At 47.8% G+C, this 27,508-nt stretch overlaps 1 protein-coding gene and 1 long non-coding RNA gene across 2 annotated transcripts in view; one reads left to right on the plus strand and one right to left on the minus strand.

Annotated features, from left to right (window-relative positions):
- Positions 1-10,713, minus strand: part of LOC141129875 (uncharacterized) — a 96,012-nt gene extending 85,299 nt beyond the window's left edge. Inside the window, exons 1-2 of the mRNA XM_073617920.1 lie at positions 10,609-10,713; positions 3,824-4,162 (exon numbers count right to left, since the gene is read on the minus strand). Of these exons, the coding sequence (XP_073474021.1) occupies positions 3,824-4,162; positions 10,609-10,657 (388 nt within the window). The 5' untranslated portion in view covers positions 10,658-10,713. The remainder of the gene's footprint in view (positions 1-3,823; positions 4,163-10,608) is intronic.
- LOC141129347 (uncharacterized) overlaps positions 1-27,508 on the plus strand; it is a 177,939-nt gene that overhangs the window by 120,775 nt on the left and 29,656 nt on the right. The gene's annotated exons all lie outside the window — the stretch shown is intronic.

The following is a 27,508-nucleotide window of genomic DNA, read 5'->3' on the forward strand; positions in this document are numbered from 1 at the left end:
TTGCTCAGGGCTGGACAATTTAAGTATGTTTAAGGGTATATGCGACTCAGATCCACATGCTCCAGATATCATCTCTTGCCTCTATACCCATCTCACATCCCCCCCAGCAACTCTCCCCTCATCTGCTCTACAGCGGTCCAAGCACCTAGCAATTGACCTGGATCTGGAAAACTGGACGAACATATGGACCAACACAAAAAAACTCATCCCAAAATGTTGTCGCTTCAGAAGCCAATTATAAAGTCCTCGTGCGGTGGTACCTGGTCCCAGCCAGAATCGCTAAGTTCCTGCCGAATTATCCCCCGAATTGCTTCCGAGGTTGTAGTGACAGAGGCACACATTTGGTGGAAATGTCCGATTGTACAACGCTTCTGGGCGTCAACATTTCAAATGACCTCCACATTGCTCCGAGAAAATCTAGACCCTGACCCATCAGTTGCCTTACTAAATTATATCCCACAGGATTACACTAGAGCTCAACTGCGCCTTCTCCATCAACTCACCACAGCGGCCAAGCAAACAATTGCTAAGGCCTGGAAGACACCGACCCTAAACATAGCAGAAGTGAAAAATAGGGTCACCCAGGCTATGATACATGGCGAAATTGAAGCAACGATCTTAGACAAGATTCCCCAGCACCTCAAAATTTGGCATCCATGGATAGATCACTTCCTGCCCCCTGACTTTGACAAGCATCTCTTAGAACCTTAATTCCACCCTGACATTCAGCGACACTGACACTATACGACCTGGGCCCGTGCGGGCTATCCGACCACTACTCCGCTAACCAACCTTTCCTTATTTCTTCCTAACCCTCTTTCTTCTTGACTCCCCTCCCTCCTCTCAAACCCTCACCCTTAAACATTGTTTACCACCGGTAACGTAATCTGTTCGTACAAATTGTTTAGTTGGTACTGCCATCACCTTTTTACAGAGTAATACCTTTAGCCAACCCTCTAGTGTCAAAAGGCACATCACCTCCCTTATTATAACATTTACGGCTCCTATTGGATTGTGTAATCTATGTTATCTTAATCAAACTCTGTACCCCCCTCTTCAACATGTCTTCACCATATTGCTTTATCCAAAATGTACTCTGTTATTTGTCAGTAATCGCTATTTGATTGTTACCAATAAAAAGCTTTGAACAGAAAATAAACCTACCATTAAAATTATAGACCGATATCTTGTTTATCAGTGGACAACGTACAAAATCAGAAGGGGATCAAATACTTTTTTCTGCAGTGTGCTGGTATCTAAGGCTGTCACAGCTTCAGGTAGACATTTGTTTCATTACAAATCAAAATTCGGACAAAATTTTTATTATTCAGAGATTCAGATGTATCCGAATCTCCAAATTACAATAGTAATGAGTGTAAAACAAAATATAAGGAAACAACAAATGAATTTGTATTCATTCGGATAACATGATGTGTGATAGTTTGGGCATTTTGTTAATGTTTGAAGCATCTGAAGTAACGTAACAAATGACCCAAATTGATTCAGATGCATTTTGTTTTTATTTTGTATGAACATTTTTTATTATTATATGCACTACATATGAAAAAGTAAACATATTGCAATAAATACAGGAAGGTATAAAAGTGAAATACGATTATTGTGTTTGGGTTGGATGCAAGGGGACTCATCAGAATCTCCGAAACGTAACAAATTACCGTATTTATCGGCGTATAACACGCACTTTTTTCCCCTTAAAATCAGGGGAAAATCGCGGGTGCGTGTTTTACGCCGATCCCCGCCAATCCCCCGCTGACTGTGAGCGGAGGAGCGAGCGCCGCCGACATACATGTATAGCTGAGTGTACTCGGCTAGGTTGGGCTAGCTCCGCTCACAGTCACGCCCAGTCCCGCCCTATGATGGAGATAACACATGGACTGGGCGTGACTGAGCGGAGCTAGCCGAACCTAGCCAAGTACACTCGGCTATGTATGTATATCGGCGGCGCTCGGCTCCGCCCACAGGACTACGAGAGGAGCCGAAAGCAGCCGAGAGTCACCGAGAGACACAGGACCATCTCTGTGTCTCTCGGCGGCGCCATATTTAAAAACTGCAGTGACACTGACAAGTCTGCAGTGTCACTGGGCAAGGCTGCAGATGACATTACAAGGCTGCAGATGACACTACAAGGCTGCAAATGACACTGACAAGGCTGCAAATGACACTGACAAGGCTGCAAATGACACTGACAAGGCTGCAAATGACACTGACAAGGCTGCAAATGACACTGAAAGGCTGCAAATAACACTACAAGGCTGCAGATGGACACTGATAAGGCTGCATTGATGGGCATTTAAATGTAAGTTTTTTTTCCTTAAAAAGTTTTTTTCCTCCTAAACAAGGGGTGCGTGTTATACGCCGACGTGTGTTGTACGCCGATAAATGCATTCCATTCTTTTCGTTATGTTACAATTCAGAGATTTTTTCTGGATCCACCTCTTTTCAACCCAAAAAAGTGCATAAGTAAGCTCCAGAAATAACAAATGAACACGCGGGAGAACTTTAGTTTTGGTTTAAAGTGGTAATAAAGCTATTTTTAAACTTGTACCCAGAGGTGTATCTACCGCAAGGCAAACAAGGCAGCAGTTTTTAGGGGGGGCAGGGTTGCCCCAGGCAGAAGGGACACCATGACTCTGTACCCATAGAAGAGCTGGTCTTTGCTCCCTCACTGAGCGCACAGCAGCAGGAGGGAATCCCCTGTCTTCTCCCCAGCATACTGACATTCCGCAGCAGCCGCTGGCAAAGTGGGGTGGGTGGCAGCTGGGGGGCAAGCCCAGCAATCATTCTCAATCCGATGCCCCAGCCAGGCTTCTGTGTGCTGCCTCTCACCAGTGCCAGTCGTGCAGCCTCTCCCCAGTGCCAGTCGCGCAGCCTCTCCCCAGTGCCAGTCGCGCAGCCTCTTCCCAGTGCCAGTCGCGCAGCCTCTCCCCAGTGCCAGTCGCGCAGCCTCTCCCCAGTGCCAGTCGCGCAGCCTCTCCCCAGTGCCAGTCGCGCAGCCTCTCCCCAGTGCCAGTCGCGCAGCCTCTCCCCAGTGCTAGTGGACGCAGCTTGCCTGTGCCCAGATCAGAGCGGCGATCTCTGTGTGTCATTTGAATTGCCCAGGCCGCAGTAACAATGTCCCGCCTCCTGTTAACACATCACACTGATTCAATGTCCCAGCATTAGATCAGTGTGCCGTCAATCACAGGAGGCGGGACATTGTTATTACGGCTGGAAAATTCTGCTCCCTGACATAGGGAGATCGCCGCTCTGCAAGGAGAGAAGGACGGAGGAGAGGACAGGACTGGACCTTGAGCCAGGATGATACCCCGCAATGAGCAGCGCGGCCACTGCTACTGCGCAATTTTCCTTTCGGCAATGTGCCAAAAACACAATTTTCGGCCGATATGTTTCGGCGGCCAAAATTTCGGTGCATACCTAGTTGATTTACTAAAGGAGTTGAGACTCTACACTACACTCAAATTGTAGCGGTTTCCCATTTGAATATCCAATACTGTGCAGATTGAATAAATACGAGCTTGCTTTTCATATGACTGGGTAATTGAAGTGACTCTTCAATCCATTTATTGAGTAAAGAGTCTCAAATGCGTTGTTGATCAGACTTGCTGCTCCCTATAGGCCTAATTTTCACTTCAGTAAACCTTTGAAGCTGTACTAACAGACACACATCTCTGATCTTCATGTCTGCAGTCCTGTACCACTTACAGAGGACCTCTGTTCTGTGTGGTGGAAGTCAACTCTGAACCTAATGGATGTGGATGCAGATCACAACAGCAAATACAACTATGCACCAAATGTGACTTACTGAGGTTCGTCAGGCAAACTTCTCCAGTAAAGGGGCCATGTAGATATGTATGAAACAAGCAGTTGTAGCAAGCTTCATCTTCCTTTTCCAGCTTTGTAATTGAAATACAGGATTCTGCTAAAGTAGCCTTCAGAACGGTGATGTGTTTCTTAAACGGATCGATGACGTGTGTCCCGAACTCCTCACTGTAGGTCACCATGTCCTGAGTATCCTTCCCCCTCTTCTTCTGCCAGGTGACTTGTAGAACCTCCAGATTAGCCCGGAACTGACATGTCAGAGTGACATTTCCTGACAGTTCTGCAGGGTTTGAGCTTGTACATATCACCTGGGGAGGTGATGCTGGAAATAAGGAGATTATATAGAACACATATTAGAACAGCACAATTCTGGATAAAATGAGAATCATAATTTTTTTTTTTTTGCTTCCAATAAAGATCACGATTCTGAAGAACATTTGTATTTTAAAGATTTACATCTGAACATTAGGTTATCAAATGGCAACAAAATAAGACATAATACTCTTTGCTTCAATCAAATTTAAAGAAATGTAATGAAAAATAATGTAATGTGTAAAATAAATGAAAAAAATGACCATTAAAGTGGTGTTCCACCCAAAAAAAAGAAAAATGCATGAAAATTCCTAAAAAAAAAAAATTAAAAAAAAATGTAGAATTTTTTTTTTTTTTACTCACCTCTAAATGCCTGTTGCTAGGGGGTCCCTCGTAGTCTGCCTCTTCCAGTGCCTGGGCTGGTGACATCACTTGCCCCTCGGCATAGGAAGGGCTCAGATCTGCTCCCTTCCTCTTGTCAATCATCTGGGACCCATTACAGGTCCCAGGTGACTGAGCGGCCAATCACGGCGCGCGGCGCCGCTCGCGCATGCGCAGTGGGTGCCCGGCTGTGAAGCCACAGCCCGGCGCCCACAGTTGCAATGCCGGCGCCGCCGAACGGAGCAGGAGACGAGCGGGGCTTCGATCCCCCGCATCGCTGGACCCAGGGACAGGTAAGTGTCCAATTAAAAGTCAGCAGCTGCAGTATTTGTAGCTGCTGACTTTTATTTATTTATTTTTAATGGGCCCTCCTCTTTAAGTTCTATTAGGGTCTTTTTTTTTTTTTTTAGTACTCGCCGATACCAATTACCGATACCTACTGCCAGAGCCGGTACAGGGGGGGGCGGAAGGGGCAGATGCCCTGGGCGGGACAACTTATTGGGGGTGGGGGGGCGCAGTGAAGTGAAGAGCCGCCTCTGCTGACAACAATGCCGCTGCGGCGTTAAGCTCATAAGGAGTGGCTTAACATTGCCTGTGTGCTCCACGGCCAGGCAGTGGAGAGAGAGAGGGCGGAGCGTGGCTGTGTCTTAGGCAGGAGGCGGGGCCAGCGCTGTGTTGTCCGGGGTAGAAGGGGAGGAGATTCCAGCAGCCGGAGTAAAATGTTTCCCGCTGCTCCGGAGACACAGATCACGCTCCCCCCGGCCGTCACCCCCCACCACTGGAGTGCTCAGCGGAGCGGTCCCCGCACACCTGGAGGAAGCATCTGACATGCAGTGGTGAGGACTGGAAGAGGAATGAGGCCTCAATTTTTGTCAAATTCTGATTTATATGGTCACTATTACTGTACATGGACTCGCTTTCATGAACTTGTTCACTGCTTTTGTGGTTTATTGTTTATTTATGTCATCGGCCATTTGGTTTGTTGACAGTTTATGTGTATAATTTTATGTGCAGTCATTTTTGTCACCTTATTACATTTTTGTTTCTTTAGATTATTTCACTGGCACTTCTGTGCACATTTATTGTAGCAGCCTAATTTAAGTATTGTACTGTGTTATTTCACATGTCTGTTCACATTCAACACTTTATGTGAGTGCTTAATTTAATAGTTGGTAGCCTCACAGGTCAATTTGTTCAGCACAGCTTCCCCTTTTTTTACATACAGCTACCACAATGCCACAATCTCTTTCTGCAGCCAGTGACCACCAACATGAGAAAGAGCCAGCACCCCCCCCCGCAGCATCCCTCAGCCACAGACTGGCCTTTATATGCACCCCCTGTCCCATCCCATCCTTTCCACTCCCTTCCTCCTGATCATCAGTGTCACAAACAGTAAGGACAGCTCAGTCCCAGTGATTGGCAGCCCTCCACCCTGCCCTTACCCCCACCTATGCGGGACTCCACTGCGGGGGGGGGGGGTGTTGAATCCTATGCTAGCACTGCCTGCTGATTGGCTTCTCCTGCCTCTTAAAAATGGGGGGGGGGGGGGGGGATGCGCCGTTAGTCATCTTCACCCTGGGCACCAAATGGCCTTGTCCCAGCACTGCCTACCGCAACTTTGTTTACACTTTAGCTGTCAGCAATTGTACAAAACATTGAAAAGTTATTTTACAAATGAAACACATTTTTTTTTAAATGTTGCGGTTTTTTTTCAATGTGAAACGTGTAAATATATGTTAACCACTTCCGGACCGCCCACTGTCTATATACGTCGGTCCTTTGACGTTGAATACCGTTGTCATGGCAGCAGATAGCTGCCATAACCCCGGTATTTTCTTCAACGGCGAGCGGTTCACTTTAAGGTAAAAGGGGTCACTGTGGCGGATTCATAGCGAGATCACTTTTAATCGGCGGCGGGAGAGGTGCCCACTCCCCTCCCACCGCTTACCGGAGCCGTCGGTAGTGGCGAAGATGATCAGATGCTGTCCCCTGAGAGGCAGGAAGTCGAGTAAGGGAAAGATGACCCCCACTCGACTCAATGCCATTGGATGATGGAAGCAAAGTCAAATGTCACTTTTCCCCAACGGCCTTAAAATGGACAATTTTTATTTATTTTTTTAAAGGGAAAAAAAAAAAGAGAAGAATTAAAAAAAAAATGTTTTATTGCATTTAAGTGTAAATGTGAGCTCTGAGGTCTTTTTGACCCCAGATCTCATATTAACCACTTCCCGCCCGGCCCATAGCAGATGACGGCCGGGCGGTGGTTCTGTTATCCTGACTGGGCGTCATATGACGTCCAGCAGGATAACATGCCGCCGCGGGGGCGCGCATCGTGGCAATCAGTGGAGCGGTGTGTCAGCAAGACACACCTCTACACCGATCTTGGTAAAGAGCCTCCGGCGGAGGCTCTTTACCACGTCATCAGCCATGTCCAATCACGGCTGATCACGATGTCAATAGGAAGAGCCATTGATCGGCTTTTCCTCACTCGCGTCTGACAGACGCCAGTAGAGGAGAGCCGATCGGCGGCTCTCCTGACAGGGGGGGGTCTGCGCTGATTGTTTATCAGCGCAGCCCCCCTCAGATGACCACACTGGACCACCAGGGATCGCCACTAGGACCACCAGGGAAGGGGCAACATGTGGATGGCCAGGTATGTACCCCATGGCCATCCACATGTGCCCAATGTGCTCAATCTGTGCCCACAAATGGGCACAGATTGGCACCATTATGTTTCAGTTCTGCTCAGCAATGCCACCAATCAGTTTTATCAGTGCCACCTGTCATTGCCCATCTTGGCCCATCAGTGCCCACCTATCAGTGCCACCCATAAGTACCCATCAGTGCCACCCATATGTACCCATCGGTGCCACCTACGAGTGCCCATCGGTGCCGCATACCAGTGCCCATCAGTGCCACCCATCAGTGCCACCCATCAGTGCCACCGTATCAGTGCCCGTCATTGAAGAAGAAAACAAAAAATTTTAACAGAAACAAAGAAAAACTTGTTTTTTTTCAAAATTTTCGGTCTTTTTTTATTTGTTGCGCAAAAAATAAAAACCGCAGAGGTGATCAAACACCACCAAAAGAAAACTCTATTTGTGGGAACAAAATGATAAAAAATTTGTTTGGGTACAGTGTAGCATGACCGCGCAATTGTCATTCAAATTGTGACAGCGCTGAAAGCTGAAAATTGGCTTGGGCAGGAAGGTGTATAAGTACCTGGTATTGAAGTGGTTAAAGAGGTATCTGTCCTGCTTATTTCTATTACAAGAGATGTTTACATTCCTTGTAATAGGAATAAAAGTGATCCAACATTTTTTTTTAAAGAGACAGTGTAAAAAAAAAAAAAAAAAAAATTTAAATTCTCCCGTCCCTCCGTGCTCGCACGCAGAAGGGAACGCCCACATGTGTAAATGGTACACATGTGAGGTATTGCCGCGATCGTTAGAGCAAGAGCAATAATTCTAGCACTAGACCTCCTCTCTAACTCAAAAAACTGGTAACCTGTAGAAATTTTTAAACGTCGCGTATGAGATTTTTAAGGGTCAAAGTTTGTAGCCATTCCACGAGCTCAAATTTTTAGGCATGACATGTTGGGTATCAATTTACTCGGCGTAACATTATCTTTTACACTATAAAAAAAATTGGGCTAACTTTATTGTTTATTTTTTCCCCAAAAAATTGTGTTTGTAAGACTGCTGCGCAAATACGGTGTGACTAAGTATTGCAACGATCTCCATTTTATTGTCTGGGGTGTCTGAAAAAATAAATATATAAATGTTTAGGGGTTCCAAGTAATTTTCTAGCAAAAAAAAAAAAAAAAAAAATGATTTTAACTTGTAAACACCAAGTGTAAAAAATAGACCTGGTCCTTAAGTGGTTAACCACTTCAATACCGGGCATTTACACCCCCTTCCTGCCCCAGGCCATTTTTCAGCTTTCAGCGCTGTCACACTTTGAATGACAATTGCACGGTCATGCAACACTGTAACCATGTGAAATTTATATAATTTTCTTCACACAAATAGAGCTTTCTTTTGGTAGTATTAATCAATCCTGGGTTTTTTATTTTTTCCTAAAAATATAAAAAAATAAATTTTGAAAAAAAAAAAAAAAGTTTTTTCTTAGTTTCTGTCAGTAAATTTTGTAAATAAGTAATTTTTCTCCCTCACTGATGTGCGCTGATGAAGCAGCACTGATGGACACTGATGAGGAGGCACGAATATGCCGCACTTATGGGCACAGATAGGCGGCACTGGTGGGCATTGATGAGCAGCACTGATAGCCAGCACTGACTGGCATCACTAATGGAAGGGGGTCTCTGTCAACAGGGGAGAAGGGGTCTCGGTCAACAGGGGAGGGAAGGGATCCCTGCCCCTCAGGGAGAAGGGGTCTCTGTCACCAGGGGTGAATGAATGAATACATTTATAAAACGCTGCAAATGCGAACTGAATCGCCTCAAGGTGCTAAATGCGTTTGGTGTTGTCAGCTTCTAGAAGAGGAAGGTCTTGAGTTTTTTCCTGAAAGCCAGGTTTTTTTCTTCCATGCGGATGTGGGGCAGAAGTGCGTTCCATAGGGGGCCCTGTCACCAGGGGAGATGGAGTTGGGTATGGGATGGTGTGTGGGGGAGATGGGGTGGTCTCGCTCACCATGACCAAGTCTGCAGGTCCCTCATTGAGGGTCACCTGGGCTCCAACTAGCAGCAGCACGGATGGGTGATCAGCATATCCCCAGGGAGCACAGCTACGGCTTGACATGCTCTATCTACTGGACACTTTTCAAAAGAAGAGTGACAGAGATAAGAATAGATAGGCACAGCTCTTCTGATGGGCTTTCTTATATTACCAAGTAAACTGTAGATCATGTCATAGATTGCAAGCTCTTGGGCACAGTGATCAGCCTACTGATGGGCTTTCTTAAACTGTAGGTCATTTACACATACATGTCTATCGGAGCTCCAGTGACACACACAGGGCTATGCAGAGGACCCGCCCCCCTCTCCAGATATACCTAGGGGAGTGTTGGTGGCGGGGCTGGCTGCACATCATGTATCAGCTGGCGCCCCACTCTGGTCTATGATATTTCTGGACCCAAAGAACAGTCTGCACATGTGCAGTGAAGACGCTCGAACAGCTGGGTAGTGACGTACGCTCACCGGAAGTGACAAGGTCGAGGATTTTCACAGGTTGAGAGTTTTTTTTTGTGACACCGGCGGACATCAAGTTTGTGGTACCCGCTGCTGGCTACACGCACTCTACCTGGATAGATAGGAGATTTTATATATATATATATATACACACACGTGATCTGGCACACAGGTGCCGCCATGTAGCAGTAAAACTGCTATAGGGCAGACCTGAAGTGGGTAAAGTAACGCAGTGCTGTATCACAAAAAAAAAAAAAAAAAACACCTCTTGCCGACCACCCCACTTACATTTACTGCGGGGCGGCAGCTCCTGTGCGCAAAATGAGGTACAAGTACCAAGTATCCACTTCCGGTGTTCTGTCAAAAGAGCCAAACTCGTCAGAATCTCCAATCACGTCATTTCCGGAGACTCTCCAGCAGCAGTAGTTGCAGATTTAGGCCTAATGTACACGGGACGTTTTTACAACCTCTCCTGAATGATTTAACTTGACAGATAGTAACCCACGTTTAAAACGTCCGTTTGGCGGCGTTTTTCCGTGTGTACACCAGGGGGGGGGGGGAGGACATCGAGGAGGGACAGAGCGTGCGATTTTCTCACACACAGGACTGTCCAATGAATATGATTTGGCTGCTTAGAATGCCCAAAATCGCATGCTCTGTCGCCCCTCGATGCCCCCCCAGTGTACACAGCCTGACCTCCCCTCCCCCCTTCATAAATAAAGACCAGTGACCAGTCCACAGACATGACAAGAAGGGAATATAAGGACCAAACATCACATCACAGGAGTACAGAGATCACAACCACAGTATACAGAAGTGAAAGTCACCCCCACACCCCTCTACTACAGGGAAATTCCCTTTACAGCAAAAAAAGAGGAAGTGTCACTGTGACCGGAAGTAACACCCCCTTGTGGGTCTGTCCTTACCTACAGCGGCAGACACCGCCCCCAACAAGACGATCAGCAATCCCCTCATTCCTGAACTGTGACTGAATCTGGCGGGGAAATCAGCGGGGCGGGGCTACTGCCTACCACCTGTCGACAGCCGCCGCTGTTGATTGGAACTTGATGATAGACGCGCTCCCACTCACGAGTGTAAGTTCACGCCTTCTGTCCAATGACAGCCCAGGGATCCGCCCCCTCACTGCACAAGGGCACACCCCTTCTTCAGTATCAGCATGTATCTCTATCGGAGCACCTATGTGTGTGAATCCTCTGTATGGATGGCAACATGCTGATCTACAGAGATTGCTGTGCTACAGTATTGGGTGTCGATGTAGTCGGGCTGTGCTGGGGGGGGTCATTGATTCTGCGTGAGTTTAATTTCAGCCAATGGGGGAGCTGTGTGAGTGTGACCCCCCCCCCCCCTTCTACATTATGGATCCTTCCTGTGAGGTGTGTAGTCAATAGATTTCAATGGTAATTGTTATTGCACCTAAAATGCACCACACAGCATAGATGTGAGCCGGATTCGTTGTACTCCCAACAAGCCCTCCAGCAGCCACACCGCAAATAATTGTCAGAACTTTTTTGGGGCCCATTCACAGCGGATGCATTTGTGACTGCATTTCACCTGCATAGGGAAGGGGTGTCAAACTCCATTTCATCGCAGGCTGCATCAGCAGCATGGTTTCCCTCAAAGGGCCGGTTGTATCTGGGGTATGCTGTGTATAGAGTGCAGGGTTCATGGGTGCGCTATGTCCAGAGTGCAGAGTTCAGGAGTGTGTGGTGTCCAGAGTGCAGGGTTTAGGGGTGCGCTGTATATAGAGTTCAGGGGTGCGCTGTGTCCAGAGTACAGGGTTCAGGAGTGTGGAGGGGGCCGTGGCCCCGGGCGCAACATTTAGGGGGGCGAAATTCCGCGCCAGTGTGTGACTACTGGCTGCCTCCTCCTAAATTCACTGCCCTGTGTCCCCACGCTCTGGCTGCCATGTTCAGTCACCGGCGCCCTGTGATTGGCCTTATGGGGTCATGTGCGGCGGCGGGGCTGGCCAGTTCACGATCGCGGTACATCCTGGAGTCCCGCCTCTGCACATGTTCAGTCTCCGGCACCCTGTGATTGGGAGAATGGGGTCATGTGCGAAGGCGGGACTCCAGGAGCAAGCGCGAGCGTTAACAGGCCAGCCCCGACGCTGCACATGACCCCATACGCCCAATCACAAGGCGCCGGAGACTGAACATGGCGGAGCGCGGGGGACACAAAAATTTGAGATCGTGAGACATCGCTGTTTCCTCCTCCTCCCCTCCAGACCGATGGAAAACAAAGAAGAGAAGGTGAGACTCCCTCGTGATGAGAGTCGTGTTGCTGGCCCGGGGGGGGGGGGGGGGGACACGGTCTGGGAAGAGGGAGCAGACAACCAGAGAGAGTCAGTAGAAGAGCAGCTAGAGTCATGCAGTGTAGTGGTCAGTATAGGAATACTGTAGGTAGGATATTGAAGTGGACAGTATAGTATAGTGGACAATATAATGGTCAGTATAGTGTAGTGGTCAGTTTAGTATAGTGGTCAGTATAGTGTAGTGGACAGTATAGTGGTCAGTATAGTGTAGTGGACAGTGTAGTGGTCAGTATAGGAATATTGTAGGTAGGATATTGAAGTGGATAGTATAGTGGACAATATAGTGGTCGGTATAGTTTAGTGGTCAGTATAGTGTAGTGGACAGTATAGTGGTCAGTATAGTGTAGTGGACAGTATAGTGGTCAGTATAGTGTAGTGGTCAGTGTAGTATAGTGGACTGTATAGTGTATTGGACAGTGTAGTGTAGTGGTCAGTATAGGAATCAGGTTGGTTAGTACTATTGTAGGAAAGGAAGAGACAGGACTTGGGGAGTGCTAAAAGTCCGCAGGTTAGGGGGCGCAAATCACTTGCCTTGCCCCGGGTGCTGGCAACCCACGCTACACCACTGGTCCAGGGTTCAGGGGTGCGCTGTGTATAGAGTGCAGGGTTCAGGGGTGCGCTGTGTCCAGAGTGCAGGGTTCAGGAGTGCGCAGTGTCCAGAGTGCAGGGTTCAGGGGTGCCCTATGTGCAGGGTTCAGGAGTGCGCGGTGTCCAGAGTGCCGTGTTCAGGGGTGTGCTGTGCACAGAGTACAATGTTCAGGGGTGTGCTTTTTTTTTTCCCCTTCATGTGTCCCCTACTATTCCTTTTTCCCTTTTTCCGGTTTTCTCTTTTGTATTTTTTTTCCTCCTATTCCTTTTTTCCCTTCTTCTATTTTTCCTTTTTCCTATTTCACTTGTGTCATGAGTATTTTCACATCTAGTGTTTAATTACTTTTCTGTCTGTTTATGTGCATAGGTCACTAACCAATAGCATGTCCAGTTCCTGAGGTTCCTTCATAGTGGTATACTCCCCCACCAACCCAACAACTCTTCAATTTGCTTGATTAGCTTGAAGTTGATTGGGTGAGTGGAGATTAGGGGTGTTAAAAATGATCAGCACATCGATGCATCACGATGCTGCCCTTCTCGATTCTGCATCGATGCGGTATCCTGCATAATCGATTGTGCATGACGTCATTCCGGCACCTCCCCCCGCACAGCAGTGTCTTTGCTGAAATGACAAGCCGCCGATCAGCTGGCTGCGCCTGGCACCATTCCCCCTCATTGGATAATGTAGCCTCAGAGTGTTGCCCCCACCCACGCTCTCTCTCTCCCTGGGATTTGTAGCTCTGGACAGTGACACCGGTCATCTCCCCAGTCGGCGAGTGCAGAGCCGCATGGAGCTGTGACACAGATTACTGCAGCTGTCTTAACATCCGTGAGATGAGGCATAGAGTCGGCTTCAGGAAACGAGCTGAGAGGAGGGGGGTGGTAGGAGTGCTCCGGAGGTGAGAGATCAGCCTGTCATGCTTGATATATGTACAGGGTGAGTGTATAGAAGTGGCACATCCCCCATCTGCTGTACTTATCCAGTGTGTGTGCGCTGTGTGCCTAACACATTGGGGGCTGCACAGTGCACACTCTTTTTTTTTATTTTCTTCCTGAGATTTCCCTCTCATCTCTCCCCTCTGGAAACATCCACTGATCTGCAAGCAGTATATTTCTTTCTGATTGGAGTGTCTTCCTTTTTTATTTTTGCAGTAATGTTGACCTGTTTACTATCCAAGTTGCTGCCAAAAGACTCAATGATTTGTTAAAGTGATACTAAAGGGTATTTTTTTAAATAAAAAAGATATCATACTTACCTGCTGATCTCTTGTATAATGTCCGCAGTCTCTGACCACCTCCTGTGCTATGTCCGCAGTCTCTGACCACCTCCTGTGCTATGTCCGCAGTCTCTGACCACCTCCTGTGCTATGTCCGCAGTCTCTGACCACCTCCTGTGCTATGTCCGCAGTCTCTGACCACCTCCTGTGCTATGTCCGCAGTCTCTGACCACCTCCTGTGCTATGTCCGCAGTCTCTGACCACCTCCTGTGCTATGTCCGCAGTCTCTGACCACCTCCTGTGCTATGCCCGCAGTCTCTGACCATCTCTTGTATCATGTCTGCAGTCTCTGACCATCTCTTGTATCATGTCTGCAGTCTCTGACCAGGAGACCAGGATTTATTTAGCGCCAACAGTTTATGTAGCACTTTATAACTTACCCATCTCTTGTATCATGTCTGCAGTCTCTGATCATCTCTTGTATCATGTCTGCAGTCTCTGGCCATCTCCTAGTATTTTTTGGGAGAGCCTGGAGCTCCTTTAAGTTGTTGTCTGCTGTATTTAGACTTTGCTACATGCAGGGGGTGTTGTCTTTTTTTTTTTCAGAACAGATAAAAGAAAAGAAATGGAGTTCTCCTGACTGCTTGAATTTTTTGATGAAAACCATGCGCACTTGTGCTGTAATCGTAATGCATCGCGGAATCAAATTGAATCGTTGACATGATAATTGTAATCGAATCGTGAGGCCAGTGAAGATGCACACCTCTGGTGTAGATCCCCATATATATATATAGAATGTGGTTTCTCTGTCATTTTGTATGCAGTGACCAAGGCTCTCCAGCCGAAATGCGTGTGCAGGGTTCAAGGGTGCGCTGTGCACAGGGTTCAGGGGTGCGCTGTGTACAGGTTTCAGGGGTGCGCTGTGTACAGGTTTCAGGGGTGCGCTGTGTACAGGTTTCAGGGGTGCGCTGTGTACAGGTTTCAGAGGTGCGCTGTGTACAGGTTTCAGAGGTGCGCTGTGTACAGGTTTCAGAGGTGCGCTGTGTACAGGTTTCAGGGGTGCGCTGTGTACAGGTTTCAGGGGTGCGCTGTGTACAGGTTTCAGGGGTGCGCTGTGTACAGGTTTCAGGGGTGCGCTGTGTACAGGTTTCAGAGGTGCGCTGTGTACAAGTTTCAGAGGTGCGCTGTGTACAGGTTTCAGAAGTGCGCTGTGTACAGGTTTCAGAGGTGCGCTGTGTACAGGTTTCAGAGGTGCGCTGTGTACAGGTTTCAGAGGTGCGCTGTGTACAGGGTTCAGAGGTGCGCTGCGAACAGGGTTCAGAGGTGCGCTGTGTACAGGTTTCAGAGGTGCGCTGTGTACAGGTTTCAGAGGTGCGCTGTGTACAGGTTTCAGAGGTGCGCTGCAAACAGGGTTCAGAGGCGCGCTGCGTACAGGGTTCAGAGGCGCGCTGCGTACAGGGTTCAGAGGCGCGCTGCATACAGGGTTCAGAGGCGCGCTGCGTACAGAGTGCAGGGTTAAATGGTGCGCTGTGTAGAAAGTGCAGAGTCTAGGGGTATGCTGTGGACAGAGTGCATGGTTTAGTGTGCAATCCCCTGGTCTTCTCTGTAGTGTGACCCAACATTGAGGAAAGTCCTCTCTATACCTTCCCTCCTCTAGGACTGCTGCAGGAGGCATGAGCTGGACAGAGGAACTTGCTGAAGAGGGCGGGAAGTACAAGTGATGTCTTTGGTTGCTAGGACAACGGCGGTTCTGGCAGCCAATGACAGTATTGCAGTGGGCATTGAGCGGTGCAGATTGGCGGGCACGGTCCACTGCTGAGCCTTCCTAGTATAGTGGTCCTTGGAGGAGGTCCAAGGGAGGGGAGGACGGGCGCACGGGGATGAACCCCCCCCCCCCAAATGTGTGGCACCAGGGGCGGACCCCCCCTCCCGTTGGCACAGATGTCCTCCCCTACCCACACTGCCTGCCACAACTTGCATACTTGAGGCCAGTCCTGCAGGACATGGTTGCTAACGGGAATGACGTTACTGCTGTGTAAAAAGTACAGGAACGTTGTTCCCTTGTGTTCCTGCAGGACTCGAGCCCTGATTTCCACCCAACAACAGCGCAGCTCCACTGAACAATGAACCGCCACTAAGGTTCTGCCCGATGTTAGTGCAACTTACACTAGGGCTAAGGGGAGCAGAGGGTGAGAGGTGGAGTTCTGGGTGCGAGGGCCACATGACAAGGCCTGGCGGGCCTCATTCGGCTCATGGGCCTTGTGTTTGACATACAGTATGTGGCATAAACAGTTCAAAATCCAGGTTAACCTGTGGCATAGTTTACACCACTACAGTGCACTGAAAAAATGTACAGCAAGCTGCATTTTTCAGGCACCACAAATGCATGTAAACGCACTGTAATGCATCACTGTGCACATAAAAAGGCTCTGACCTCGCAGGGCAAACGCAGATGGAAAAACATGCATCAACTGTATGTAAATGTGCATAAAAAAAAAATGTGCAGTAGACATGCAGTTTATGGTGTGACCTCAAAGTAAATGCAAGTTTGGAAAAAACGCACCACCAATTCTGGTTAAATGCACTTCACTGCTGCCGCTGGCAAGCCGGCTTTCATAAGGGAGTGGGAACGGGACCTAGGGATGGAGTTCACGCCAGAACAGCGTCTACACATGTATAAATTAGCACACTCTAGCTCCATAGAGTCCAGAACGCAGGAAATTAATTACAAGCTTCTAACTCGTTGGTACCACGTACCAGCTGTCATAGCACGTATTTACCCCTCGTTTTCTGACCGCTGCTGGCGAGAGTGCGGTCAAAAAGGCACCCTCCTTCATGTGTGGTGGGAATGCCCAGTTTTCAGGCCGTTCTGGACTGAAGTACAGACTACCATTAAAAATGCCTTGCAGATTGAGATCCCGTTCTCCCCAGAGCATTTTCTCCTGCACCTCCCCACCCTCCCTCTGAGCCACTACACAAAAAGCGCCCTTCCTCATTTATTAAATGCCGCCAAAAGGCTTGTACCTCTCCACTGGAAGAGTCCACGGATTCCTACCTTAAAAGAATGGTTACAGAAGGTGGAGGATATCAGAGAGGCGGAGGAATGGGTGGCGAGGTGCAAGGATAGGAGTGAGCGCTTTGATAGTATCTGGGCCCAGTGGCGGAGATTCACCATCGACACTAATCCTGTGTCCTCTAGCCTGGAGGTCGCGCTGTTGGAGTTAGCGGAGCCCTCCTTGAAGCTAAGGAGGCCTGTGTATGGTGACGTGCGTACCTGAATGACATGTCTCACTGCCCTACTGGTTGCACAAGGTGTAAACTTTTCTTTCCTTATGCATGGTTCACAAGGTCTATAGTAGAAGGCTCATATGAGACGCTATGCGTCTTTAGTGATTAAAGGCAAGTTTTGTATCTCCCTTATTGAATGTTACAAAGTCGTTACTTGTGCAGATTTGCTAGATAGAGGCTCCGCCTGGCAACACAGGCACCTTTCGAATGCATTGGCCCATAGGGATGCCTGTGGGGTGCCTCCCTCTTGGTGGAGGTTAGTTGGAGGCCTGTGGCCCCCCTCCCAAGGGACCCGCCCGGTGGGCATCTTGGGGCCTTAAAGCAGGGACGAGACCCCCCCTCCAGTACCAGAATGGAGGGCAAAAAAGATGGGTCCGACCAAGAAGCTGCCATGGCAGGACCCCCTCTAGGATTCATTATGACTGTTTAACAGTGTAATACAGTTTGGAGATGATTTAATCCCTTATCCCCTTCCCCCTCCTTCCCTTACCCCTCCGTTTTATAATTTGTTCTGTGATTGGTTCGATAATTTGTTTTTGTCTAAAACGTCTAGGTCTGCACTGTAATGCCGCGTACACACGAGCGGACTTTACGGCGGACTTTGCCCGGCGGACTGGATTTCGTCGGACAATTCGATCGTGTGTGGGCTCCAGCGGACTATGTTTCCTCAAAAGTTGGACGGACTTAGATTTGAAACTTGTTTAAAATGTATCCGTTGAAATCGAGTCCGGTCGAAAAGTCCGCCGTCTGTATGCTAGTTCGAAGGACAAAAAGCCACGCTAGGGCAGCTATTGGCTACTGGCTATGAACTTCCTTGTTTTAGTCCGGTCGTACGTCATCACGTACGAATTCGACGGACTTTGGTGGATTGTGTGTAGGCAAGTCCGTTCATTCAGAAAGTCCGTCGTAAAGTACGTCGAAAAATCCGCCGGGCAAAGTCCGCCGTAAAGTCCGCTCGTGTGTACGCGGCATAAGAATTGCACTGTATTGTGGTAAGACTGACCATAGACTATCTGTTTGTATGTTCTTTTAATATATAAAATAAAACAAAGATTAAACAAAAAAATGCACTTCACTGAACATGCAAAATTGTGCAGTTCCTGGTGTGAGCAGCCCCTTACTGCCATACAGTGAGGGAAAAAAGTATTTGATCCCCTGCTGATTTTGTACATTTGCCCACTGACAAAGAAATGATCCATCTCTAATTTTTAAAGGTCGGTTTATTTTAACAGTGAGAGACAGAATAACAACAAAAATATCCAGAAAAACGCATTTCAAAAAAGTTATAAATCAATTTGCATTTTAATGAGTGAAACAAGTATTTGACTCCCTCGCATGAATTAGTATTTGTGGCAAAACCCTTGTTAGCAATCTCAGAGGTCAGACGTTTCTTGTAGTTGGCCACCAGGTTTGCACACATCTCAGGAGGGATTTTGTCCCACTCCTCTTTGCAGATCCTCTCCAAGTCATTGAGGTTTCGAGGCTGACGTAACTTGAACCTTCAGCTCCCTCCACATATTTTCTATGGGATTAAGGTCTGGGACTTAATGTGCTTCTTCTTGAGCCACTCCTTTGTTGCCCTGGCCTTGTGCCATTGTCATGCTGGAATACCCATCCACGACCCATTTTTAATGCCCTGGCTGAGGGAAGGAGGTTCTCGCCCAAGATTTGGCATGGCCCTGTCCATCATCCCTCTGATGCAGTGAAGTTGTCCTGTCCCCTTAGCAGAAAAAACACCCCCAAAGCATAATGTTTCCACCTCCATGTTTGACAGTGGGGATGGTGTTCTTGGGGTCATAGGCAGCATTCCTCCTCCTCCAAACTCGGCGAGTTGAGTTGATGCCAAAGAGCTCAATTTTGGTCTCATCTGATCACAACACTTTCACCCAGTTCTCCTCTGAATCATTCAGACGTTTGTTAGCAAACTTCAGACGGGCCTGTACATGTGCTTTCCTGAGCAGGGGGACCTTGTGGGTGTTGCAGAATTTTAGTCCTTCGCAGTGTAGTGTATTAACAATTGTTTTTTTGGTGACTATGGTCCCAGCTGCCTTGAGATCATTGACAAGATTCTCCTGTGTAGTTCTGGGCTGATTCCTCACCGTTCTCATGATCATTGGAGCTCCACTAGGTGAGATCCTGCATGGAGCCCCAGACCGAGGGAGATTGATAGTTATTTTGTGTTTCTTCCAGTTCCATTTGCAAATAATCGCACCAACTGTTGTCACCCTCTCACAAAGCTGCTTGGCGATGGTCTTGTAGCCCATTCCAGCCTTGTGTAGGTCTACAATCTTGTCCCTGACATCCTTGGACAGCTCTTTGGTCTTGGCCATGGTGGAGAAATTGTAGTATGATTGCTTCTGTGGAGAGGTGTCTTTTATACAGGTAACAAGCTGAGATTAGGAGCACTTACTTTAAGAGATGCAAAAAATGCAAATCAATTTTATAACTTTTTTTGAAATGCGTTTTTCTGGATATTTTTGTTGTTATTCTGTCTCTCACTGTTAAAATAAACAGTTATAGGATCTTGCTCAGGGCTGGACAATTTAACTATGTTTGAGGGTATATTGGACTCACAGATCCACATGCTCCAGGTATCATCTCTCGCCTCTATACCCATCTCATATCCCCCCCAGCAACTCTCACCTCATGCTCTACAGTGGTCCAAGGACCTAGCAATTGACCTGGATCTGGAAGACTGGACGTTTCAGAAGCCAATTATAAAGTCCTCATGCTGTGGTACTGGTCCCAGCCAGAATCACTAAGTTCCTGCCGAATTATCCCCCACATTGCTTCCGAGGTTGTAGTGACAGAGGCACACATGCACACATTTGGTGGACATGTCCAATTGTACAACGCTTCTGGGCGAAAACATTCAAATGGCCTCCACATTGCTCTGAGAAAATCTAGAGCCTGACCCATCAGTTGCCTTACTAAATTATATCCCACAGGATTACACCAGAGCACAACTGCGCCTTCTCCTTCAACTCACCTGCCGCCACCTCTCCATCTGCCACTCTATGAGCGCCGATCCAAAGGGATGGTGAGGGCAATGTGACAGGATGGCAGACATTGTGGATGGAAGGAGGAGCCTGACTGCTGCCAGCACCAAGCCAGGGAAATGTTTTCAAATGCCGCCAGAGCCACTAGGGGAGAGTAAAGTGCACGCTCTGACCTCCCTCCACTTTCCTGTTCCTGCTGTCACTCGTCAGGGCTCGTATGTGTGTCAGCGAACTACCATGTCCTAGGAGGAGAGGTGAGTGATCCGTGGACACTAAGCCAAGTCCACACTGTGTGCACAGACACCCGACATCATCGTCACCCTCCTCCTCAGACTAGGCTCTCCTCTACACCTCCCCTCACTAGAAGGGTTAACACTTAACTGTCATCTGTGCCTGCCCCATCCAGAGAGTGTGTGTGGGGTGTGTGCCCCCCTCCACTCACCTCTGTGTTTACTTCTCCAACCCAGACACAGACCCTGCACAGCCACCAAGGACCCCACACAGCCACCATGGACCTCGTACAGCCACAGGGACTCCACACAACCACCATGGACCCCGCACAGCCACCAGGGACTGCACGCAGCCACCAGAGGCGCGGCACAGCCACCAGGGACCCCGCACAACCACCAGAGGCCCCCGCACAGCCACTAAAGGCCCTGCATATCAATCAGAGACCCTGAAAACAAATTTAGATGGAGGCGGCGCCTGGGGGCCCAATTTTAGTCTCGCCTAGGGCAGCAAAAAAACAAAATACACCACTGCTTGTACCTACAGGTAAGCCTATAATAATAAGGCTTCAAAAATCATATAGGATATCCGCGCTAAAACATATAAACTACAAATGAGCAGCCTCTTAGGCAATCTGTGACACTAAATTCAAGAATTGTGATAAATATATGAAGCAGCGCTAACAGAATTGAACTCAATATTTTGAAAACACAAACACAGATCAATATAATGACATCAAACTTATTAGGTGAAAAACGTGTATAAAGAAATCACACCAAATATGTAAATAAGTGTCCATACGAGCCCATTCACAAGGGCTAAAAAGGAAAAATATATGTGAAACAAGAAAGTCCAAAGGAAACAAATCATCCACGATTTACTTGCTCCACCAGTGTCCCTGCAATCACAATTCGTAGTGCTTCCACCCCCAGGTGACACCAAGTATTAAAGCCTCTCACCGGATCCTGTGGACGACCTGTCAGGGCTGGGCTCAGCCCTTCCTTCTCAGAGCTCTGTGCTCAGCTGTTGGTTAATTGCCAGTACTCTTCATTCCACAGTGCCTCACCTGGTCATCATTTCCTGCTCGTCAGCTAGCTCTGCTGGCTATTTAAACTGACTGGATCAGATCTCCTGTGCCTTTGCCTTGGTCAAAATATCTGGATAATCTCTGCTGTGTTTTCCTGTTAAAGACTTTTGCCTGGCTGACTTCCCTTCTGGTTCCTGATCCTGTTAACTGCCTTTACTATGCTGATCTCTGGATTCCTGTTTCATTGGCTTGTTCCGACTGCCCGCTCTGGTGACCGAACCCTGTCTATGTTTGCTCTGTTTATACTATTTTACCATTTTAATAAAAAGTGTGATTTTTACTGCACTTCTGTCTCAGTCTGATTCATGGTTCCTGACAGTAGGCGTAGGCCATGAATTCAGAACATACAGGCAATCCACCTATTGGTAATATTTTTTCCAGATTGGATGAGCAGGATCACTGCATGGATCAGTTTGCCTTGGTGTTACAAACGCTCCTGAGTCGTACGGCTCACCTGGATACACTCTCACTGAGGCTGTTCCAGTACAACCTGTGTTGCAGGCCATCCCAGTCTCTGTGCAGGCACCCGCCTCGAATATTACCTCTATAAGAGGTATGGCTGGTTCCACTCCGCTTCCCCAGCGATTTGGGGGCGATCCATTTTAATGCAGAGGGTTTCTCAACCAGGTTGGGATATACTTTGAGATGCAGCCCCAGGCGTTTTCCACAGAAAGAAGCAAAGTAGGCTTCGTGATTTCTTTGCTTTCTGAGGGAGCCTTGGCCTGGGCAAACTCTCTATGGCTGACGCAAAACCCTGTCGCCCTGAGTTACCCTGAGTTTATGGTTTCTTTTAAAAGGGTATTTGACGTTCCCGCACACTCCACTTCTGCTGTCAAGAGCCTCATGTCCATCAACTGTTGCCGATTACGCCACTGAATTAAGTACTCTGGCAGCAGAGGTTGCTTGGAACAATGAGGCCCTCGTGGCTGCTTTTTCTCATGGTCTCTCGGATCACATCAAAGATGAGATAGCAGCCCGAGACATAACTACTGAGCTGGAGAGGTTGATCACGTTTGGCATTCTCATTGACTCCAGACTCCGAGAGAGATCTTCCTTTAAGTAGTGCCTGCGGAAGCCTCGAAAGACAAAAACAGAACATTCCATAGCTCAACTCACCAACCAGTCTGCCAACTGACCAAATTAACCTGTCCAACAGTCTGCGTTAAAAACAGGGGTTTAGTTAGCACGCATTTGCAAACGCATGCATAAGCTGCAAGGCCTCTTCACGACACCCTGTGTATGCTTGCAGTCCTAACATTACTGAATTTATAAGCGTCTCCACAATGGAAGCACATGCATTAAATGGATAGATGAGGGGCAGGTGGGCCTAGAGGCAGCCCAATTCCCCTTAAAGGAACAGGAGCACACTGGACACCCAGCAAGAGCACAATGGCAGCAAAGGTGTACAGTGTGTTCTCGGACCAATATATGCGGAAGCCTCCTGTACGTTTGGCTCCGAGCTTTGCAGTCCCACCCTTGCCTCCCTCTCCTTCCATACCTCCTGGTACCGAGTCTGCCAGTGAGGTAGAACCCATGCAGTTGGGCTTCACAAGTCTCTCTGCAGATGAAAGGGCCTTTAGGAGGAGGGAGTGACTGTGCCTTTATTGTGGCCAGGCAGGTCACTTCCTGAAGTCTTGTCCTACCCGTCCAGGAAAATGCTTGCACCTGAGGTCCTGTAGGGGACAGAACTTAGGTGGCATTGTTTCGTCACTAGTTATTCAGAATGATAAGCCCCTGGTTCCGATGACCTTTTCTTGATCTGAGTTGTCCATCGAGATACAGGCTCTAATCGACTCTGGGGCTGCAGGCCTGTTCATTGATGGTGCCTTTGTGTCTAAGAACTCGATTCCGCTGCAGGTTCATGACACTCCACTTGCCATTGAGGCTATTGATGGGAGACCTCTACACCCTGCCCATGTGACTCATGAGACTGCTCCATTGACCATGGCCGTAGGGGCTCTTCAGCATGGAATAATCCAATTCCAAGTCATTTCCTCACCTCATTTCCTGGTGGTTATTGGTTATCCTTGGTTACAGAGGCACAGCCCCTATTTTGATTGGCTTCCTGCTAAGGTTCTTTCTTGGTCACCACAATGCAGAAAGACATGTTTTCAGAAAGTGGCTAAGGTCTTGTGCACTGTTGCGACAATGCATCAGCCCTTACATTCTTAGTACTGGGTAAGAATGAGACTTTGTAATTGAAGCTTGACAAAAAAAGACCCCATCACGCCCTTCTGGGAGAGAAGCGTTTAGCCTCAGACAAGTATGTGAGATTCTTGAGGTCAGTCAGAATAAGAACCGGCACAGCGGTCCTTCGAGGAGATGCCTCAGTTCTTTAACCACTTCCTGCCCACCATATAACAATATGACGTGCGCAAAGTGGTTGGGGACCCCGCTCCTGTTATCTGTTTGAACATTTGATCTCCTGACTACCCGGCTTGCCCTTCGGATGATCCTTTGTCTTCTGCCTGCACCTGACCTCGGCCTGCCTTTGACTCTGAACTCGTCTGCTCCTCTGTACCTCGTTGCCTGCCTGTTGCCAAACCTGCATGTGACCCGAACTGCATGCTCTGCTCCTGCTCAGCATCTTCTGCCAGTGTAGCTGCCTGCCTGTCTGCTGTCCAGTGATCTCCAGCCATCCTGCACCTGGATCCAGAGCCGTCTCTTCTGCTACTACCCGCCAGGCTCTCGTACCACTCTGCACTCCTGTGCCTCCTGTTCATACTTCCAGGGGTTGCGAGTCAGACACATAAGGGAGGCCTTCCTCTGCTCCACTGGGCTCATCAGCCAGGTACGTGAAAGTCTGACAGGTTGTGTCATTCTGACCGGACGGCATATGACGTGATCAGGATAACAGAGATAAGAAAGAGACTCCCATCATCTCATATAGAGTCTGGTGGTCCCATCCCTTTGAATAAACATAGAAAAAAATGCCCCCTAATTGGGACTTTAAATGGACCACCAACTCAAGAAATTATAAAAAATAAATCTTTAATACAATAAGTTAAAATACAAATCACATATGTGAAAGGATGCACAACATGTGCTGCATATAAGAAACCAATATATAATAAAACCGCATGCTCGGTGAATGCCCAAATGCCCGACGCGTTTCCGGTATCAGATGGTCTTATACCTTCTTCAGGGGCCAAGGGTTCAGAAAATTTAGTGTTCAAAATACATTCTGGTGTAAAGATTCAATATTAGAGATACGTGTGAGGAGCCAGTGGGTTCGTATTGACACTGCACACTTTGTCTTTAGTGAGAATTATAAATGATTAGTGTGTTCTCGGGGTGAATGGCACCCGCAAAGTCTCCTATGGAGTGTTGAGGTTATGGGCTTCAGTAAGCTGATAACTAGACTGTTCACACAATCACTGTAGTGAGGCTAAATAGCCCAGGGAGAAATGTCCCAGCCGTCCATGCATCTAGAGATCTGACACGGTACACAGAGGGGACAGGCTGATTTTCACTTTAGATGGACGGCTGGGACATTTCTCTGAGAGATGCGATTAGAGGAGAGCCGATTGGAAAGACCATTCCCTACGTTCTTGCATTGATTATCGGGAATTGAACAAAATAACCATCAAAAACCATTATCCACTGCCTCTTGTGCCCGAACTCTTCCAAAGGTTGGGATCCGCAGTTATTTTCACCAAACTAGATCTCCAGGGAGCCTAAAATGTAATTCATATCCGAGAAGGAGACGAGTGGAAAACGGCCTTCTGTACCCGTTTCGGGCACTTCAAGTACCTCGTTATGCCTTTTGGCCTATGTATTGCACCAGCCACATTGCAACACTTTGTCGATGACATTTTCCATGACTATCTGCATTTGTACATCATAGTATATTTGGATGATATCCTGATCTTCTTCTCTTCAGTAAATGATCACTGCAGGTATGTCCGGAATGTTCTAACCCAGCTCAGGCAGCATGGACTTTATGTTAAGCCAGAGAAGTGTGAACTCGAACTTCAGTGCATCCAGTTCTTAGGCCTAATTATTTCTGTCAAAGGCATCAAGATGGATCCTCAAAAAGTTTCTGCCATTCTCCTGTCCTCCTAGGTGCTTTCCATAGACGTTTTCCCCTCAAACCTGGTGGTCCTCCAAGGAGGAGGGGTCATTGAGGAGAGGGTACTGTCAGGGCTGGGCTCAGCCCTTCCTTCTCAGAGAAATAGAAAAAAAACAGAGGGCGCACCAGCCTTGTGCATTACCTTTGTAACACTGAAAATTATTCATGGGTAAAATGACATACTCACAAACAAGTGATAAAATCAAGCCAATAGTGCAAAGTCCATCAAATGCCTCACCCAGCAAGATCTGCTGGCCAGTCCACTGGGGTGGGATGAAAGTCCAAAGACTGACGCGTTTCAAGGGGTATCCCCTCTTCTTCAGAGCTCTGAAGTTCTTGTTGGGTGAGGCATTTGATGGAGGCTGGTGCGCCCTCTGTTTTTTTTATTTCTTTTAGAGTTTCCTCTGGGTTCTCCCTGACCTGTTAAGTCAGCTGACATTTGTGGAAATTCCTTCCCTACTTACCCCACGGCAAGCTTTTAAGCGCAGGAGCATATTGTTTCTTCTTTCACCTTCCTTCTCAGAGCTCTGTGCTCAGCTGTCGGTTATTTGCCAGTACTCTTCATTCCACAGTGACTCACCTGGTCTTCATTTACTGCTCGTCAGCTAGCTCTGCTGGCTATTTTTTTTTACTGGAAAAACCAACTTTATTGAAAAAAGTATGCATGGTACATAAATCAACATAGACCAACATAGCCTTGACAATAGTACATACATGAATATATTGAAATGTCTGTATAGCCTACAGTAAAACACATCAATAGAAATGGAGTCAATGTACAACATATATAAAAGAAATAGAGAATACAAAAAGGGGAGGGGGGGGGGAATAGGAGACGAGGCTATTAGGTGCACGTTTCACCATCTGCTAACCATCTGCTCCAGACCCTTTCATATTTTAGCGAACACCCTCTATGGACGTAAATCAGTTTTTTATATGGAAGAGTGTCATTAACCTCCTTCTTCCAGCATTGAATTGTAGGGGGCAGGGCCTGCATCCACATACGGGCTACCGCTTTCCTCGCCAAGAATAGCGTCTCGTGCAAAAAGGTACGGAGGGGTTTGTCTGTGTCTAAACCCGGCAGCAGACCGAGTAGGCACATTTTTGGGTCTAGTGTAGCAGGAGAGCCCATCTGATCATGCAAGAAACGGATCACCTGTATCCAATATGTTTGGATAGTTGGGCAGGACCATAAAAGGTGGTAGAAGGAGCCTGGGGTGTGGTCACATCGTCGGCACCCTGGATTGTACATGGGTTTAAAACGCGCTATCTTCTGGGGGGTCAGATACGTCCTATGTACGATATACAACTGCGTAAGGCGGTCTGATAACTTAGGGGATACCTTTTTCATGTCTTCCAAAATCTCATCCCAATCCTCATCCTCAATCTGTCTGATGTCTGCCTCCCACCTTGTCTTGGCAGCATAGGCCAAGGCCGTGGTACTGGGGAGACGGATAGCAGAGTATAGAGTGGAGATTAATTTGGCAGACTCAGTACCAGCGACTGTGTCTACTATAGAGGGAACTGCCAGGGAAGGGTTAAGACCGGTAAACTGGGATTGTATAGCGTGACGAAGTTGTAAATATCTAAAGAGAAGACAGTTAGGGAGGGAATATTCGTCCTTTAGCGTTTGGAATGTTTTAAGTCCTGTAGTGGTCATGACCTGATGTAAGTACAAAATCCCATGGCGTATCCACACTGCAGGGTCTGGGATGGACAACAGTTAAGGTATATGTGTGTTAAACCAGAGAGGTGTATGAGAATGGATCCGTGGGGTTCCGAGTTTTTGTAGTGCCACCCGCCATACCCTCCGGTGGTGTGTCAGCATGTCTGTGTTGTGGTGGGGGGAATGTCTTGTCGAGGGAGCTCTAAGGACTGATTGAAGCGGGGTGTGGGCTAGGTCATCAGGGTGCTCACATAGCAGTGACTGGTATCGAGGTCGCTCACTTTAATCAAAATGAAAGAAATGGGACAGTTGGGAAGCAAGGTAATACTCCTGAAAGTCTGGAAGGGCA

The sequence above is a fragment of the Aquarana catesbeiana genome, linkage group LG02, assembly GCF_042186555.1.
Source record: "Aquarana catesbeiana isolate 2022-GZ linkage group LG02, ASM4218655v1, whole genome shotgun sequence".
NCBI classification, from domain to species: Eukaryota; Metazoa; Chordata; class Amphibia; order Anura; family Ranidae; genus Aquarana; species Aquarana catesbeiana.